The sequence below is a fragment of the Chlorocebus sabaeus genome, chromosome 9 (genome assembly GCF_047675955.1).
Source record: "Chlorocebus sabaeus isolate Y175 chromosome 9, mChlSab1.0.hap1, whole genome shotgun sequence".
Taxonomy (NCBI): Eukaryota; Metazoa; Chordata; class Mammalia; order Primates; family Cercopithecidae; genus Chlorocebus; species Chlorocebus sabaeus.
The window spans coordinates 15166863-15185013 of record NC_132912.1 but is presented as its reverse complement, the minus strand read 5'-3'; the positions used below and the strand labels follow the sequence as shown (position 1 = coordinate 15185013).

The 18151-nt window shown below is 41.5% G+C and overlaps 1 protein-coding gene across 1 annotated transcript; it reads right to left on the bottom strand.

The window, feature by feature from the left end:
• Positions 1–649: 649 nt before the first annotated feature.
• Positions 650–17444, bottom strand: OLAH (oleoyl-ACP hydrolase). The gene is made up of 7 exons (XM_008002357.3): positions 17117–17444; positions 14764–14894; positions 12582–12720; positions 9916–10015; positions 8654–8823; positions 2269–2351; positions 650–1299 (listed from the first exon to the last, which is right to left on the bottom strand). Exons 1-7 carry the CDS (start codon positions 17146–17148, stop codon positions 1157–1159), a joined length of 798 nt encoding a protein of 265 aa, XP_008000548.3. The 5' UTR covers positions 17149–17444; the 3' UTR covers positions 650–1156.
• Between the last annotated feature and the right edge of the window lie 707 nt (positions 17445–18151).

Sequence of the window (18151 nt, the reverse complement as noted above, 5' to 3'; positions counted from 1 at the left end):
TCTCCCACACTCCTGATCTGAAATGATCCTCCTACTCAGCCTTCCTAAGTGCTGGGATTCCAGGTGTTGAGCCACTGTGCCTGGCTCCTATTTCTGCTTTTCTTTTTCTCTTGGTTCCTGTTTACTTCCAGCTGTTGTGCTTTCTCCCTAAGTCAAGTTCAAGTTATTGCTGAGTGAGGCTGAGGCAGCCTCTTAGGCGCGACATTTGTGCTTGACCACTCCCTTTGTCATGGGCCAGACTCTAGACTGGTTGTCCACTGGGGGGACTGGACCCAGGTCCCAGCCAGTCATGCCAGGGTGGCAGAGACCCCCCCAAGCAAGTGGTGTAGAAGAAACTCCTTAGAGGGGTGGGGTATAAGCATTCTGAGGATGTGCCTGTACAGGTGACAATAATTATTTAGGGCTATCTTCTTTTAAGAAAGCAGTAGATTACGTTTTCTTACTATATGGGGCTATTCTACATTGAAAAAATGAGACCAAGCTTTGAGCCATGGTGTGTTGTTGAAACAATCATTTACTTCAAGCATTTCCCCTGTTAATCATCTTCACCATTAAACTAACTGAAGGAAAAAATTGATAATTTACCAATCACGAATTTTGTTGACAAACTTCCCATAAAGGAGAATCAAGTGAGATTTTAATATGAAGATAAAAGATTCTGCCAGAAGTATTCTTTTTTTTTTTTTTTTTTTTGAGCCAGAGTCTCGCTCTATCACCCAGGCTGGAGTGCAGTGGTGCGATCTTAGCTCACTGCAACCTCCGCCTCCCCGGTTCAAGCGATTCTCCTGCCTCAGCCTCCTGAGTAGCTGGGATTACAGGAGCTGGCCACCATACCTGGCTATTCTTTTGTATTTTTAGTAGACACGGGGTTTCAGCATGTTGGTCAGGCTGGCCTCGAACTCCTGACCTCATGATCTGCCTGCCTCGGCCTCCCAAAGTGCTGGGATTATAGGCATGAGCCATCACACCCGGCCTGCCAGAAGTATTCTTTACTGACTTGGCCTTTGTCCTAAGATACATAAATATATTTATGTAATGAATCTTCCTGACAGCAGAAAATGTGTAATTTCCAATCTGAATAAAACTGAGCTACAGCTGAATAACTGAAAAGAGTATCATATTACTTTGATTATTTTAAAAGTGAAAGGAAAAATATCTAAAAATTGGCAAGCGATGATACTTCTAGACACTTGATTACGTAGTTCTTGATTAATCTCTCATTGGCAGGATCCAGAAGATAAAAGTGATCCCCTGGAAGCTGGTGAATGTTAGTATTTCCACTGGTTACATCTTTCCAGGCTGAAAATAAACAAGATTATATTCAGTAACAACCCCAACAGCAACTAAAGATTCACTTCAAGACGTTATTTCTTTAAGAGCTGACACCCTGGAGTACAGTTACTTTCAAAGCCTTATATTCCAGGTGACAAAGCAGGAGCATTGCCATCTTGGCCAAGCCCCTCTTTCTAAAGTTTACCTTAATCAAAAACCACCTAAATCCCAAGGGCATCAGTCTAATGGCTGAGGTCACCATAACCATAAACCATAGATAACATCTCCAACCAGAAACATTCGAAACTCCTCCCCAACCAGAGATATGTTAGCCTCAAGACAACCCCCCACTGGCCAGGAAGATGAAGGCCTTGAGACAACCCTGCTTCTGGCTGCCAGAAAGATATCTGCCCCAAGATAACCTCCCCTCCTCCCAGAGACATTCCAACCCCACCATAAAACTTCTCCCTCACACAGAACATTCTAAGCTTGTAATAAGCCCCTCACCCTAAAACCAGTATATACTTTTCATCTGTAAGAGAAAGTGCTCCTGACTGAAATGGGCCAGGAACCCCTCTCAGGTTTTATCTAAAGAAAACCTGTCTTTGACTGTTAAGCTGTGTTTCATGTGTCTTTCCTCTTTCTTTAACTTTTATCCTAGGTGTCCTGCATTTTTTATTTCTTTGAGACCTATCAGTATACAGCAGTTCTCTTATTTTATGTAAGGCCAACATCTCTCCTTTTATACTAAATACAATTTCAACTAATTTTTTACTCATTGCAGTAACTGCTAGTTGACATTGGTCAAAAACCATCGAACATAAATATATACACCTACTATGTAACCAAAAAATCAAAATTAAAAAAAATTTAAAAGCTGGCCTGGCGGAGGTTGCAATGAGCTAAGATTGCGCCATTGCACTCCAGCCTGGGTGACAGGTTAAAGTCATCAAACATATATTTCAATACAATACCCGAGACTAAAAATAATTTCACCTTCCACGTCCTTTGCTATGTCTTCAGATCCAACAAAACATGTTAAGTCACAAGAAAGAACAGCCTTAGATGGTATGTTAGAGCTGTAAACATAAAAGAGCTGGTTAGTAATTGTTCAAAATCAACATCCCAGCATCTTTTCCTGTTCCTAATGTTAATGAAACTTAGGGTGGGTTCACTTCTTTTCTTCAGCTACTTCTAGCAGTATAAAACATTTTTCACCAATGGCACTTCTACCTGTCAAAGCCTGCCTGAGACTCAGTGTGGAGACTAATTTCCAATGTCTAACTTCTAGGATGTGACAAGTGGCAGCAGGATGGCACTGGGGGGCACACAGTTCACCTCAAAGTAAGGCCCGTGGAGCCAGTCCTTTAAACTGTCATCAGAAACAAAGACCTCTTTGGTAACTCTCAGCTCTCGTTGACCCAGCAGAGGGTTGCTCTGCACAGAACCTCACAACAGCAGCAAACATGTTTATTGAGTCAGAGGCTCAGTGCTGCGCTAGACACTAGGGGCACGTGGAGAAACAAACACCTTCTCTCCTGCAGCTGAGAGACTGGCTGGGAGACAGATATTACAGAAACAATCATTCAACTAGAGAGAGATGGAAGGTGCTACCAAGTCCAGGAGAAGTCTTGGCAGGAGGGTGGAGGTGGGGATAGGATCAAGGCAGGTCTCCTGGGGAAAGGGAGAGGATCTGAAACCTGAATGAATAGAAAAGAACCAGTCAAAGGGCAAAGAGCCAGCAGGGAGAGAGGGAAGAGAAAGATGACAAATTAATGGCTAGGTCAGGTGTGATGGCTCATGCCGTAATCCCAGCACCTTGGGAGGCCAAGGCAGGAGGATTGCTTAAGACCAGGAGTTTGAGACCAGCCTGGGCAACATAGCAAGACCCCATTTCTACTACATAAAACAATTAGCCAGGTGTGGCCATGTGCTTGTAGTTCCAGCTACTCGGGAGGCTGAGGTGAGAGGATCACTTGAGCCCAGGAGGTCAAGGCTGCAGTGACCTGTGATTGCACCATTGCACTCCAGCCTGAGCAACAGAGTAAGACCCTGTCTTAAAAAAAAAAAAAAAAAAAAAAAAAAAAAAAAAGGGCCAGGCGAGGTGTGGTGGTTCATGCCTATAATCCCAGCACTTTGGGAGGCCAAGATGGGTGGATCATCTGAGGTCAAGAGTTCAAGACCAGCCTGACCAACATGGGGAAACCCCGTCTCTACTAAAAATACAAAACTATCTGGACATGATGGTGCATCCCTGTAATTCCAGCTACTCGGGAGGCAGAGGCAGGAGAATCCCTTGAACCTGAAAGGCAGAGGTTGCGGTGAGCTGAGATCGTGCCACTGCACTGCAGCCTGGGCAACAAGAGCGAACCTCCGTCTCAAAAAACAAAACAAAACAACAACAACAACAAAGGCTATTTTTCAGAGAACAAAGAGGAGTATTGGGACAAATTAAGGTGTAAGAGGTATGCAGGTATCAGTCTAGGCCACATAAAGGAATTTGGTTGTCCTAAGAGTGAAAGGAGGTCACCAAAAAGATCAAACAAGGTACACCATGATCAAACTGGACTTTTATCCTCTGGATAGAGTGTGGGTAATGGATCAGAGCGGGACCAAGTGTATGTGATAGGTCCACGGGAGTGGGAATTGCAATCATCCCGGCAAGGATTAGCTCATGCCCAGAATGTAAAAAAGCAGCAGCACCCCACACCCATACCCCATCCTAACAATGAGAAAAGAAAAAAAACAAACAACAGAAAAACTACAGCATCATGACTTGTGAACTCAACAGAGAGCTGTGTTTGCGAGGCAAGCTAGAAATCAAATTCCAAGGAGGACAGACTCCCACTACAGAGAGATGGGGTCAGGAGACAAGGTCAGGTGGCACCATGTCCAGGCAGAAGAGGTATCTGCTACACATGTGGTAAGACTCAAATCAGCCGAAATTTTAAAGTGTTGGAGACCCAGTGAGAATGGTGTGTTAGATGGAGTTCACACTGACTCACAGCCTCTTTTGTCTTTTTTTTTTTTTTAGATGGAGTCTCACTCTATTGCCCAGGCTTGAGTGCAATGGTGTGATCTCAGCTCATTGCAACCTCTGTCTCCTGGGTTCAAGCGATTCTCCTGCCTCAGCCTCTTGAGTAGCTGGGATTACAGGTGTCTGCCACCATACCCAGCTAATTTTGCATTTTTAGTAGAGACGGGGTTTCACCATGTTGACCAGGCTGGTCGCGAACTCCTGATCTCAAGTGATCCACCCGCCTCGGCCTCTGAAAGTGCTGGGATTCCAGGTATGAGCCACCGTGCCCAGCCATGCAGCCTCTTTTCCATGGGCCTTCACTAGGAGTTGACGAGAAAAATTAGGAGTGAGGCAAGAGGCTAGAGAGACACCTCCACAGTGCAGTTAATTAGCTGTGGCAATTGGACTGGCACCAGACTGCCACCTGACCAGGTCTGCTCTCATTGTAAGCAGAAGCCTTAAGCTGCTGGAGGAGGGGCATGAAACCCTCTCACCCCCAGGGTGCAGGCGAAGCCCTGTGGCTGCGGCGGGGGAGGATAAAAACATAAGCCCTGACCCCTGAGGAAGGGATGGGAAACAATTCTACACCAAAACCAAGTAGAGTTCTGCTGCTTGTAGGACGGGGCAGCAATCTTCCACCAAGGCAACCACAGATACAAGGCAAAAATGTGTTTGCAAGAGGGAAGGTGCAGGCATGCTGAGAAAGCCCCACTCACAGAGGCCAGGCACCGGGGTGGAGGGCACCTAGAACTCACGCTTCAGACTATCTAGGATATGCAGGAACTCCCTGTGTTACCCATAGGCTAACATACATTGAGTAACAAGCAATAACTGTCTACACTGGGGAGGGCAACAGGAGGAAGAGAGGCTGTTCTGTGAGTCACAGGGAACATTGAACGCCAAAGGCAGGGCAGGACCGGTGAGAAAAATTCTGCAACAACTGCATCCCACACCAGACACACAGTAATTATACCAGAGGATTTGAGAGCTGGTGGGGCACTGCAGGTGATCACAGCAACAACAAAACCCTACCCAGCTCAAGCCCAGTCTAGACTAACTCAACTCCCCACCCTAACGGCCTGTCAAAAAGGAGAGGCGTGCTCAAATTCAGGTGTAAAACATTACCTTCGGTCTCTACTGTTTTTATGCATGATAACCGGGTTTTGATTTTATAAAATTATCACCGGGCATGGTGGCTCATGCCTGTAATCCCAGTACTTTGGGAGGCCAAGGTGGGTGGATCACCTGAGGTCAGGATTTCGAGACCAGCCTGGCCAACACGATGAAACCCTGTCTCTACTAAGAATACAAAAAATTAGCTGGGCGTGGTGGCATATGCCTGTAATCCCAGCTACTCTGGAGGCTGAGGCAGGAGAATTGCTTGAACCCAGGAGGTGGAGGTTGCAGTGAACTGAGATTCCGCCATAGCACTCGAGCCTGGGCAATAAGAGCAAAACTCCATCTCAAAGAATAATAATAATTATTATTATCAGACACACAAGAAACCAAGAAATAACCCATTGTTAAGAGGCAAAGCAGTCAAAAGAATGAGACGCAGGTAAGACCCAGATATTGGAACTCTCATACAGGGACTTTAAAATACGTATGATTAATTTGTCAACAGATTTAGTGGAAAAGGTGGGTAACATTCATGAACACATGGGGAATTTCATTAGAAAGGTGCAAACCAGAAGAGAGTCAAATGGAATTTGTAGAAATAACAGAAATGAAGAAGTCCTTTGACAGGCTCATCAGTAGACTTGATACAGCTGAAGAAAGTCAGTGACCTTGAAGACAGGCAGAGGAAATTCTTCACACTGAAACACAAAGGAAACTTTTTGAAAAAGGAGACAAAACAGAACTTGCAAAAGATTTGGGACAATATCAGTTATGAAACACCCTAGTATATGTGGCATCAGGATCCCAGAGAAGGAACTATAACAGTAGTCAAGCAAGAGAGGAGGACAGCTTATATGAGTTGAAGTAGTCACAGCTTCTGGCACTTCTCGGCTGACAATTTCCATTTCGGCCACTAGCTCTGAGCTTTGGTGGTAATGATGGGGAAAGAGAACTGGAAACACTCTGTAGGCCTGATTTCATTTATATTGGAAAAAGCTGGGACATAACGAGGACGGGTTGAAAAAGAGAAGGAGCAAAAGGGCAAGATTTGGAAGAGTTTTTGAAATTTGGAGAGAGGAAGTGAAAAGTTGTGAGTAACTGCTGCAATTTGACTCACTGGAGAAAGGGTGAGAATGTCAACATTTTCTACATTCTATGAGTGGAATGTCCCCGTGAATGATTTATGTTAATGTTTTATTTGTGGTATTTGGGAGTTTTCTTTGGAGTGAAAAAATTCATTGGTTGTGAGTTTTTTTGGTTGTGTTTTGTTTTTTCAAAATAGCTCGTGGTTTGTTGTGTGCCAGACCCTCCCCTCTACCAAGCAGTTAATTCTCACACACCACCTTGAAGAGTTGCTATTCTTATCCCTTCTTTGACAGATGAGAAACAAACTGTTAAAGAAACTAGCTCAGATTCTCATAGTAAGACACAGGGTTTCAGTCTGCTAAGTGGACATTAAAGATGGCATGTTTCACTATTGTGCAAGGCTTAATTATTAAAAGCCAGCTTGCCGGGCACGGTGGCTCACACCAGTAATCCCAGCACTTTGGGAGGCCAAGGCGGGTGGATCACGAGGTCAGGAGATCAAGACCATCCTGGCCAACATGGTGAAACCCCATCTCTACTAAAAATACAAAAGTTAGCTGGGTATGGTGGTCTGTGCCTGTAGTCCCAGCTACTCAGGAGGCTGAGGCAGGAGAATTGCTTGAACGGGGGAGGCAGAGGTTGTGCCACTGCACTCCAGCTTGGGCGACAAAGCAAGACTCTGCCTCAAAAAAAAAAAAAAAAAGCCAGCTTTTGCATCTGTAATTGCATTGAATGTCCATAGTGATTTGGATTACTTCTCAGTTTTTTTCAATTTTGTTTTAAATTCGCAAATAACAATTGTATAAATTGGTGAGGTACAACGTGATATTCTGATATAAGTATACATTATGGAATGATTAAGTCAAGCAAATTAACATATCCATCACCTCATATACTTAAACTTTTAAAAATGATGTGCACATGTAAAATCTACTTTCTTAGCAATTTTGAAATATACATGTGTAGTCACCATACTGTGCAGTAGATCTCAAACACGTATTCCTGGCCAAGCGCAGTGGCTCACGCCTATAGTCCCAACACTTTGGGAGGCTGAGGTGGGTGGAGCACCTCAGGTCAGGAGTTTGAGACCAGCCTGTCCAAGATGGTGAAAACCTGCCTCTACTGAAAATGCAAAATTAGCTGTGTGTCGTGGCAGGTGCCTGTAATTCCATCTACTCAGTAGGCAGGAGAATCGCTTGAACCTGGGAGACAGAGGTTGCAGTGAGCCAAGATCACACAATTGCACTCCAGCCTGGGTGACAGAGTGAAATTCCATCTCAAAACAAACAAATAAAATAAAATAAAAATAAAAAAGATTATTGGGGAAGGATATACAGAGTATCAGGACTTGAGTTCTATCAGAATAATCAAGTGTCTATACAGATATCCCATGAGACAAGGGAATGAAGAGATATTCATAGAACTTAATGAGTTCTGGAACAAAATTTACAAAAAAGCAGAACTAGAATATTTCTCCCCACTGGTTTGCCTCCACACTTAAAATAACTAACAATCTATTTCTGCTGACCTTTCTAAGAAGATGAAAATGCTTTTGCATGAATTTACTCAAAAAATATTTACTATGTTATTATGTGATAAAATACGCATGTCTAATCATATACTTTTTAAAGAAAAATACAAGCTAGACATTTTTTTTTTTTTTTTTTTTGAGATGGAGTCTCACTCTGCCCAGGCTGGAGGGCAGTGGTATGATGTTGGCTCACTGCAACCTCCGCCTCTTGGCTTCAAGTGATTTTCCTGCCTCAGCCTCCCAAGTAGCTAGGATTACAGGTGTGCACCACCATGTCTGGCTAAGTTTTGTATTTTTGGTAGAGATGGGGTTTTGCCATGTTGACCAGCCTTGTCTTGAACTCCTGGCCTTAATTGATCCACCGGTCTTGGTGTCCCAAAGTGCTGGAATTACAGGCATGAGTCACTGTGCCTGGCCATGCTGGACATCTTTCACAGATACAATTTCTGTGCCTAGGCTCCATTCTAAACCAGTATACATACCATAAGTGGCCCCAAAGGAAATGAAACCAAACTCTTAGAATTTTGTCTTCCCACATAAGCAACCTCAGAGTACTGCCAATCTATGTTTTTCTACAAGTAACTGTACCAAAAAAAGAAAGAAAAAAGCCTGTCTCTGTTACTTACGTGCAACTACTAACAAGGTTCAGATCTGCCCTTATCATGGGACTATATTGTTGCACAAGTTCCTTGTCTTCAACAAAATCCTTGGGGGTGCCTCCAAATTCCGTAAGGTAATGGCTAATTTGTTCTTCTGACAATTCATCTTCTTTGGGAATGCGAGGCCAGGCCTTTGACTTGAAACATGAACAACAACACAGGCCTGATATTTCATATAACACGCTTGGCTCATAAACTGAAAACTGTTGATCTAAGGGAAAAGTCATTAAACCAAGGCTGGGAAGGAGACTGCTTTATCTACAGGCTTCAGGAAAGAACTATGTCGTTTTGAAAGCAGGGAGAAGAAGGCTCATCAGTAATAACTGCAGCATCATAACGCCACCAAAATGGCTTTGTAGATTTAGAATCCTGGGACAGGCAGGATCTTTCTCCAAATGAAGTGGGGAAGACCAAAGAGGTAGGAGGAAGAGCAGCAGGAGCAACAGCAGCAGGTTTAAAAAGCCATGGTAGTTCTAAGAACTTGACATCACTGTCCTCTTTTAAAATTTCAAGGAGTCTTTCCTGGTTCTGATGCAGTTACTTTGCTCAAAGTTGGTCACGTTCCCAGCTGACCCCAGAATGAAGGAAAAAGCACTATGGTCAGCATTAGCTCAGAGATGCCAGGAATAGTACCAGTAGGGAACAGTTGAAATGCATTTCCAGGAAACAGAGAGAGAATGATATTGAAAGAGATTCAAGGGATTTTTCAACAGCAAGTATTAGGTTGGTGCAAAATCAATTGTGGTTTTTGCCATTGAAAGTAATGACAGGACGGGCGTGGTGGCTCACACCTCTAATCCCAGCACTTTGGGAGGCTGAGGCAGGGGGATCACCTGATGTCAAGAGTTCAAGACCAGCCTGGCCAACATGGTGAAACCCCGTCTCTACTAAAAATACAAAATTAGCTAGCCGTGGTGGCACACACCTGTAGTCCCAGCTACTCAGGAGGCTGAGACAGGAGAATTGCTTGAACCCGAGAGGCAGAGGTTGCAGTGAGCCAAGATCGTGCCACTGCACTCTAGCCTGGGCAGCAGAGTGAGACTCCATCTCAGAAAAGAAAAAGAAAGTAGTGGCAAAAACTTCAATTGCTTTTGCACCAACCTAATAGTATCCCTACCATCATCATTATACTGGACCAGAATTCACCAGATAGGGAAATAATGGTTTCATTTTTATCCCCATTTCCCTGTTCTCCACTGCCCTTCCTAGGGAAAAGCTAAATTACTTACATGTATAGGAGTTGCGCTTGACAAAAATAAATGCAGTGGTTCTGGTTTATTGTTTTCTTTTAGGTGTAGTGCAGTCCTAAAAGCAATGTAGGATCCCATACTAAATTCAGGAAAGAAAAACATGACAAGAACTGTTAACCAAAACTCATGATGATCCACCGAAAGTCAATAGGAACAGTATCATAAACACAACAAAGATCATGTAATAGTCAAAAGAAAAGCGTGAGTTGATTAAGAAGTCTATCTTTTCAGTGATTTATATCAGCATAAAAAGTGTTTCAAAGACAGCCTAGATAATTCACTCTAAGATTTAGTACTGATTTCCACAGTGTCTTCAAATTAATTTAAATTTCCTTTTCTTCCTTAAAGATGTGTATCACTATGCCTTTGATAGCGTATATCTGCAACTCTCAAAATATGGTTTAGGGACCCCTGGAAATTTCTGAGTTCCTAATGGATGGTCCAAGAGGTCAAAGCTATTTTCAGGATAAATACTAAAATGTTATTTGCCTTTTTTACTCTAATGCATACACAGTGGAGTTTTCCAGAAGCTATATAACGTGATATAGCAACAGTTTGAATGCAGAGACAGAAATGAGAATCCATCTGCCTTCTATTATGTCAGACATTAAACAGATTTGCAAAAGTATAAAATGATGCCACTCTTTTCACCTTCTCACATGTTTTTGGAAAATATAATCTTTTTCATAAAAATGTATTATTTATATCAATGTAAAGTATGTTTGTTAATGTTATTTTTAGATAATAAATATCTTTAAGTTTTCTTAGTTTTTCCCTCCAGTATGATAAATATCGCCAGATATATCACATAAAAACAAAAGCTCTTTGAGTTCCTCAATGCATCTTAAAAGTATAAAGGGGTACTGGGGCTGAAAATGTTTGTGAACTGCTGTTGATGTTATGTAAATACATTTGGTAGACAAAACTGCCAGAGGTTGCTTATTTGTAAATTGCATATGTTTATATTTTATGAAAGACAGGGAAACTCAGCATCATGTTCATTGTGCACGGAGTGTAAAGTGCAGGTAATTTGGAAATATATATCAAGAACTTTTACAGACTGGATGTAGTTCCTCATGTCTGTAATCCCAACATTTTGAGAGGCGGAGGTGGGTGGATCAGTTGGGCCCAGGAGTTGGAGACCAGCCTGGGCAACATGGCGAAACCCCATCTCTATAAAACATCAATGACAAGAAATTAGCAGGGCGTGGCGGCGTGCTCCTGTAGTCCCAACTACTTGGGAGGCTGAGGTGGAAGAATCACTTGAGCCTGGGAGACAGAGGTTGCAGTGAGCCATGATCGCACCACTGCCCTCCAGCCTGGGTGACAGAGCAAGACCCTGTCTTGAAAAGAACTTTAAGAATGTGCATATTATTTAAGGTAAATTCTGAGAATTTATCCTGAAAAACTGATAGGAGATGTATACTAAATTTTCTATAAGAATTTTCATTGGGCTGGGTGCGGTAGCTCATGCCTGTAATCCCAACACTTTAGCAGGCCAAGGCAAGTGGATCACTTGAGGTCTACAGTTTGAGACCAACCTGGCCAACATGGTGAAACCCCAACTCCATTAAAAATATAAAAATTAGCCAGGTATGGTGGTGTGTGCCTGTAATCCCAGCTGTTTGAGAGGCTGAGGTGGGAGGATTGCTTGAACCCATGAGGTATCGGTTGCAATGAGCTGAGATCATGACATTGCACCCCAGCCTGGGTGACAGAGTGAGATTCTGTCTCCAAAAAAAAAAAAAAGAGAATGTTCACTGAACTATTGTTTATAACAGAAAAAGACAGAAATACCTCATATCCACAAAAAGAGGTTAATCAAGCAAATCAGGAAGCAATGTATACTTACAGGATGTGAAAGATATTTATAGCAATAATATGATAAATATATTTAATTTAATATATTTAATGTAATAGTACTATAATATAAATATAGCAATAAATTTCTTTCACATCCTGTGAGTATACATTGTTTTTAAGTGAAAAAGATCAAGTAAATATATAAAACCAGACCCCACTGTGTAAAAATACTAAGCAACCACATCAGAATTTTAAAGCATTCTTATCTGGGTAGGAGGATGATGGGTACTTTTTATTTTTTAATTTCTTCTTGACTATATTTGTAAATCTTATAAGATATAATAGCCAAAATTTATTGAGACCTTACTATATACCAATTTATTTAAGATCAGTATTCATTTAAGCCTCACAAGTGGGAACTGTTGTTATTGTACCCTTTAGAAAAAGAAACTAACTCAGAAGCCTAAGAAATTTTTGCAAGCTCATACAACTGAAAAGAGATAGCCAGAACTCCAGGGTCTCTGACTTAACCTGAAAATTATACAATGTAGCTTAAGAAACATATACTTTGCATAATTTCTTATTTCAAAAATAAATAGAACGTAAGCTGCTGTTAAAGTCTTGGTTTTACAAGTGTTGACTTTATTTGCCTAAAAGGAAAAAAAATAGGTATACTTACCATACAAACTGGTGAATTGTAAAAGTTGTTATGGTCATAATTACCCAACATGCTGTCTAACCAATAAAAAGGTATGCATCTTACAAAACACAAAGAACAACATTAACCACAAACTTAAGATAGAAGGAACTCCCCTGAAATTTTTAAAACGGATATCAAATACCTGTGGCCAAAAAATGCAAATTGTTTGTCCTGGATGACTGGCTGCAGAGCACAAACAACTTCATCAACTAACTGGGAGATGTCATTTGCAAAAGGTTCTTCAATTCGGCTTTCTCTTCCAGGAAGCCTTAAGGAGTGCACTGGAGATGGAGAATCACAAGTGAACATGTACAGACAGTCGATGAGATATTGTGATATTATAAAAGGGCTCATATTTACGTGATGGAAAAAATTTCAAGGAAACGAATGATAACATTTAAGTGCAGCAAGGTAAAAGTTTTACAATGTGCTGATAATAAAAGCAAGAGCATAACATATAGCAGACTAAGTATCTGCTCACAATAAGATAAAGGGAACACCTAGAAGAAAAAGAAACAAAAAAAGGAACTGAAAATTCCACTGATGATCATGTGCTGATGAAATGCTTACCCCAACAACCATTACCTATATCAGAAAAATAAAACATGAGGTTTCAGGGGTGACCTAGAGGGTCAGGAGATAAGGCACTGGAAAGCATTAAATTTGAGAGTTAGAACTGAGTCCTTTACACAAAGCCAAGAAACCCTAAATTCTAGACCCTCTGTGAAAAAGGTAGACTAGAAATAAAGTATTTATTTTCCAAATGGCAAAGGAGAAAAGAAGAACTTTCTAATTTTGCCTTGGCTCTGGATGGAGGAAAAAGTCTGCCCTTACATTTTTTTAATCAAAGCCTTGTATTTATGCAAATTTCAAGTTTATTTATGTTACTTTGGTAGACTGGAGTGCAAGTCACATAAATAAACTTCAAATTTATAGAAAGTGAAGCTGCAAAAATAACTCGACGTGATCCTAGGCTAGTAGCACTTCACGATGCCTAACAGAAACAATGACAAGTCATCTCCTAATGAATATACAACATAAGCATCTCCAGAATCAAACATCAAGCTGATCCCAAATAACTTATTCGCTTGCTGCTAGAGCAAAATCAAACACACTGTAAAGGAATACAACAAAATCCAGGACCCAACAAAGCAAAACTGACAATGTCTAACATATAATCAAAACTCACCAGACATGCCAAAAAGCTGGAAGATATGACCCATAACAGGTCCAGGGGGAGCATCAAACATAAGAAACAGACAAGAAATAACAAATGATGGAGTCAGCAGACAACCTTAAACAGTTATTAAATACAAATGTGTTCAATAATGTAAATGAAAATATGAACATGATAAGAACAGAAACTAAAGATTTTTCAAAGACCCAAATGGAACTTGTAGAAATGTAAAATATATGAAAAATGTTTTAAAAACACCAGACAGGATTAACAGCAGACTACACACCAAGAAGAAAAGATCAGTGAACTTAAACATAGAAAAAGAAACTATCCACAATTAAGCATGTTGGCCGGGCATAGTGGCTCACACCTGTAATCCCAGCACTTTGGGAGGCCGAGGTGGGCAGATCACTTGAAGTCAGGAGTTCAAGACCAGTCTGGCCAACATGGTGAAACCCCGTCTCTACTAAAAATGCAAAAATTAGAGGGGCGTGGTGACACATGCCTGCAAGTGTAGCTACTTAGGAGGCTGAGGCACGAGCATTGCTTGAACCCAAGAGTTGGAGATTGCAGTGAGCCGAGACTGCGCCACTGCACTCCAGCCTGGATGACAGAGCAAGACTCTGACTCAAAAACAATAAATAAATAAATTATTATTATTATTATAGAGACAGGGTCTCACTGTGTTGCTCAGACTGGTCTTGAACTCCTGGCCTCAAGCAATCCTCCTGCCTCAGCCTCCCAAAGTGCTGGTATTACAGGCATGAGCCACTGCACCTGGATTTATAGCAGTCTTTTAGATTGTATTCAAAAGCAAAACAGAAAAAGGGAAAATAGAACACATCATGGGACAAATTGGAAACAATTGCAAGATGGTAGATTCAGTTCAACCATATCAATAATTATACCAAAGACAAATGCGGTATTAGAGTATCATCTCCTAAAAGGTCCTCCTGGCGCTAACGATAAGAACAAAGTAAAGGCAACTTACTTTAGAAATATAAAAGTTACCCTATGGAATTGTAATCTTGAAAGTTTATTATTAATTACCTACCAGTAAGGAAAGTCTTGACCAAACTTCAAATTCTAATACATTTATGTCATCTGCCCTTATAAATTGTTTAAATGATGTTAAAAATGAACATACCTTCCAGTGAATCATGAGTATCTTGGCCCCATTTGGCAAAATGAACGGAGCCACCTCCTGCCCAGGGAAAGCAAATCAGCTTAAAAGTTGCCTCAGGGTTTTTGTATAAGCAATTGAAAATGTTTTCATTCCTAGAGAGAAAATTCAAATATGTGTAACATTATGTATATCAATTAAGTTCCCCATACTGAATTACCTGTGTTTTAATGAAAATCTTTATTAATTATATAAAAAAAGTTCAAATATAAAGCGATTGCAAATTTTTCCAATAAGAAAGGGCAAAACAGGTTTCAACAGTCTGTGCTGAAAATTTGAATACATAGACTTTCAGGACTGGGCATGGTAGCTCATGCCTGTAATCCCAGCAATTTGGGAGGCCAAGGCAGGAGGATCACTTGCAACTAAGAGTTTGAAGCTAGTCTGAACAACATAGTGAGACCTCATATCTACAAAAAATTTCAAAGTTAGGTTGGCATAGTGGTATACATCTATGATCCCAGCTACTTGGGAGGCAGAGGCAGGAGGATCTCTGGAGCCTAGGAGTTTGATGGTGCAGAGAGCTATGACTGCACCACTGAATTCCAGCCTCAGTGACAGAGTAACATCTTGCCTCTAATTTTTTTTTTTTTTTAAGACGAGTCTCACTTTGTTTCCCGAGTAGCTGGGATTACAGGCAAGTGCCACCACACCCAGCTAATTTTTTTATGTTTTAGTAGGGACGGGGTTCCTCCCTGTTGGTCAGGCTGGTCTCGACCTCCCGACCTCAGGTGATCTGCCCGCTTTGGCCTCTGAAAGTGCTGGGATTACAAACATGAGCCACCACGCCCAGCCCTTGTCTCTAATTTCTAAATTAAATAAACTTTTAGGGATGTAGGTGAAATTGTCACATACCTATATATAACATTCAGTAAGTGCATTTTATATGCACACTTAAAGTGACATAAATGTTAATTTAGAAATTGCCTTTTTCACAATTTGGAGAATAGTTTTATCCAAACCGTTCATGGGCATCTTCAATCTTGGTATCTTCATGATATCCAGAGCCACTTTCAAGTTATTTGTCAGTTTTATAGAGCATATAATTTTGACTTCCTGCTGAATGTTTGACAAACAGTGCTTTTTACATTTACTTCTGGGCTCAGTGGCTCATGCCTGTAAGCCCGGCACTTTGGGAAGCCAAGGGAGGCAGATCACTAGAGGTCAGGAGTTCGAGACCAGCCTGGCCAACATGGCAAAACCCTGTCTCTATAATAATACAAAAATTAGCTGGGTGTGGTGGCGGGCAGCTGTAATCCCGGCTACTCGGGAGGCTGAGGCAGGAGAATTACTTGAACCCAGGAGGCGGGGATTGCAGAGTGCTGAGGTCGCACCACTGCTCTCCAGCCTGGGTGACAGACTGAAACTCCGTCTCAAAACAAACAAACAAACCAATCTACTTATAATGTCACTGGAATTTTATTCCAAGATCCAGGTACTCAATCAGGTGATATTAGGAAAAGTTCTTTTTGAAAAAGTCATCCTATCTGTACACATTTGTGCTCGCCACAATTTAAATGATTTCTATAAAGTTTCCAAATTGACCATGAAATTCCTTATAAAGATATATAATATTCCCAAATTTGAGGTTCTAAACCCTAATATAATGATGAAATCTGTTATACCCCTCTCTTGTTTTTTCAGTTGATCTCTACAAACACCAAAAACTAACACCAACTGATACATTTTCAGGTTAACTTGTGTTCTATAACAGGTACTTTGTTCTTCATAACAAAGTAATTCAGAACACTCATAAAATGAGAGATTTTAGACGAACCTAGGCACAAATGAAAACTATTTTTGTGGTGGGTAGATAATTTCTGGAGAAAAACTCCCTGCTTTTTACTTCGGCATTTATGTTCATCATTACTAGTTTAAAGATGAAAGCAAAAAAGACTAATTTTTTTTTTTTTTTTTTTTTTTTTTTTTGAGATGGAGTCTCGCTGTCAACCAGGCTGGAGTGCAGTGGTGCGATCTCATGTCACTGCAACCTCCACCTCCCGGGTTCCAACAATTCTCCTGCCTCAGCCTCCCGAGTGGCTGGGATTACCACCATCCTGAGTGTGCGCCACCACACCTGGCGAATTTTTGATATTTTTAGTAGAGATGGGGTTTTGCCACGTTGGCCAGGCTGGTCTTGAACTCCTGACCTCAGGTGTTTCACCTGCCTCAGGCTCCCGAAGTGCTGGGATTACAGGCGTGATCCACTGCACCTGGCCTAGAAGCCTCTTTCAAACTAAAAAGGGAGCTGCACAAAGGCAGGGTATCGGAGCCCCTGGGATGGAGGAAGAGCCTGGTGGCGCAAGGAGTGACCTACCTGGTTGTCTTAGCTTGGTCTCCTCTGTCCATGCTGTGAGGTGAGGGTGCAAGATTGCTGGTCTCTGCGGTGTGTTGAATGCCCAACAGCACTCAGTTCCTCTTGAGAGGCAGAACCTCTGCTCAGCCTTGTGCACACAGAAAAGTGAGTAGATTTCTGTTTAAAGGCTCTGACTCTTATTGACTGCTCCAACTTCTGTTAAAAATGAAGAAGGTTAGAGGCAAAGGAAGGAGAAGACAGGGAAGAGAAAAAAGTGACAGTGGTGATGACAAAGGAGAAGAAGAAATGGGTTAGAAGCAACACAATTGATGTTATTCAGATAAGGAGTCACCACCCCCACCCAACCCCATTCATATCCAATTAGCAGGAAGTGCTTCCATTATCAGGATTGCCAATGTATATACAGAAAGACAAAGATGCAACATTTCCAGACTCTAGCCATGAAACAAGCCTGCTCCTAAAAGAGCAGATAATATTCCATACGTATTAGAAAAGCAGGGTAAGGGTGAGGGATGTTTGTTTTGACAACAGAGATGTCTTAGCTTTCTAGGTGTTTATAAAGGTGTACTCTTTTAAATCTCAAGAAAGAGGCTGGGCATGGTGGCTCATCCCAGTACTTAAGGTCAAGAGTTCGAGACCAGCCTGGCCAACGTGGTGAAACCCCCATCTCTACTAAAAATACAAAAATTAGCTGGACATGTGTCTCATGACTGTAATCCCAGCTAGTCGGGAGGCTGAGGCTGGGGAATCGCTTGAACCTAGGTGATGGAGGTTGCAGTGAGCTGAGATCGCGCCACTGCACTCCAGCCTGGGCGACAGAGTGAGATTCCATCTCAAAAAATAAAATAAAATAAATCTCAAGAAAGAGGAATTCTAAAAAAAAGGCTTCACTGCTGTGCCAAACTTCCCATTTTGCAAGCTTCAAATATTCAGAAAAGGGAAGAAAAATACAGAAAGATCTGTTATTTATTTATTTATTTATTTATTTATTTATTTATTTATTTATTTTTGAGACAGAGTCTCACTCTGTCACCC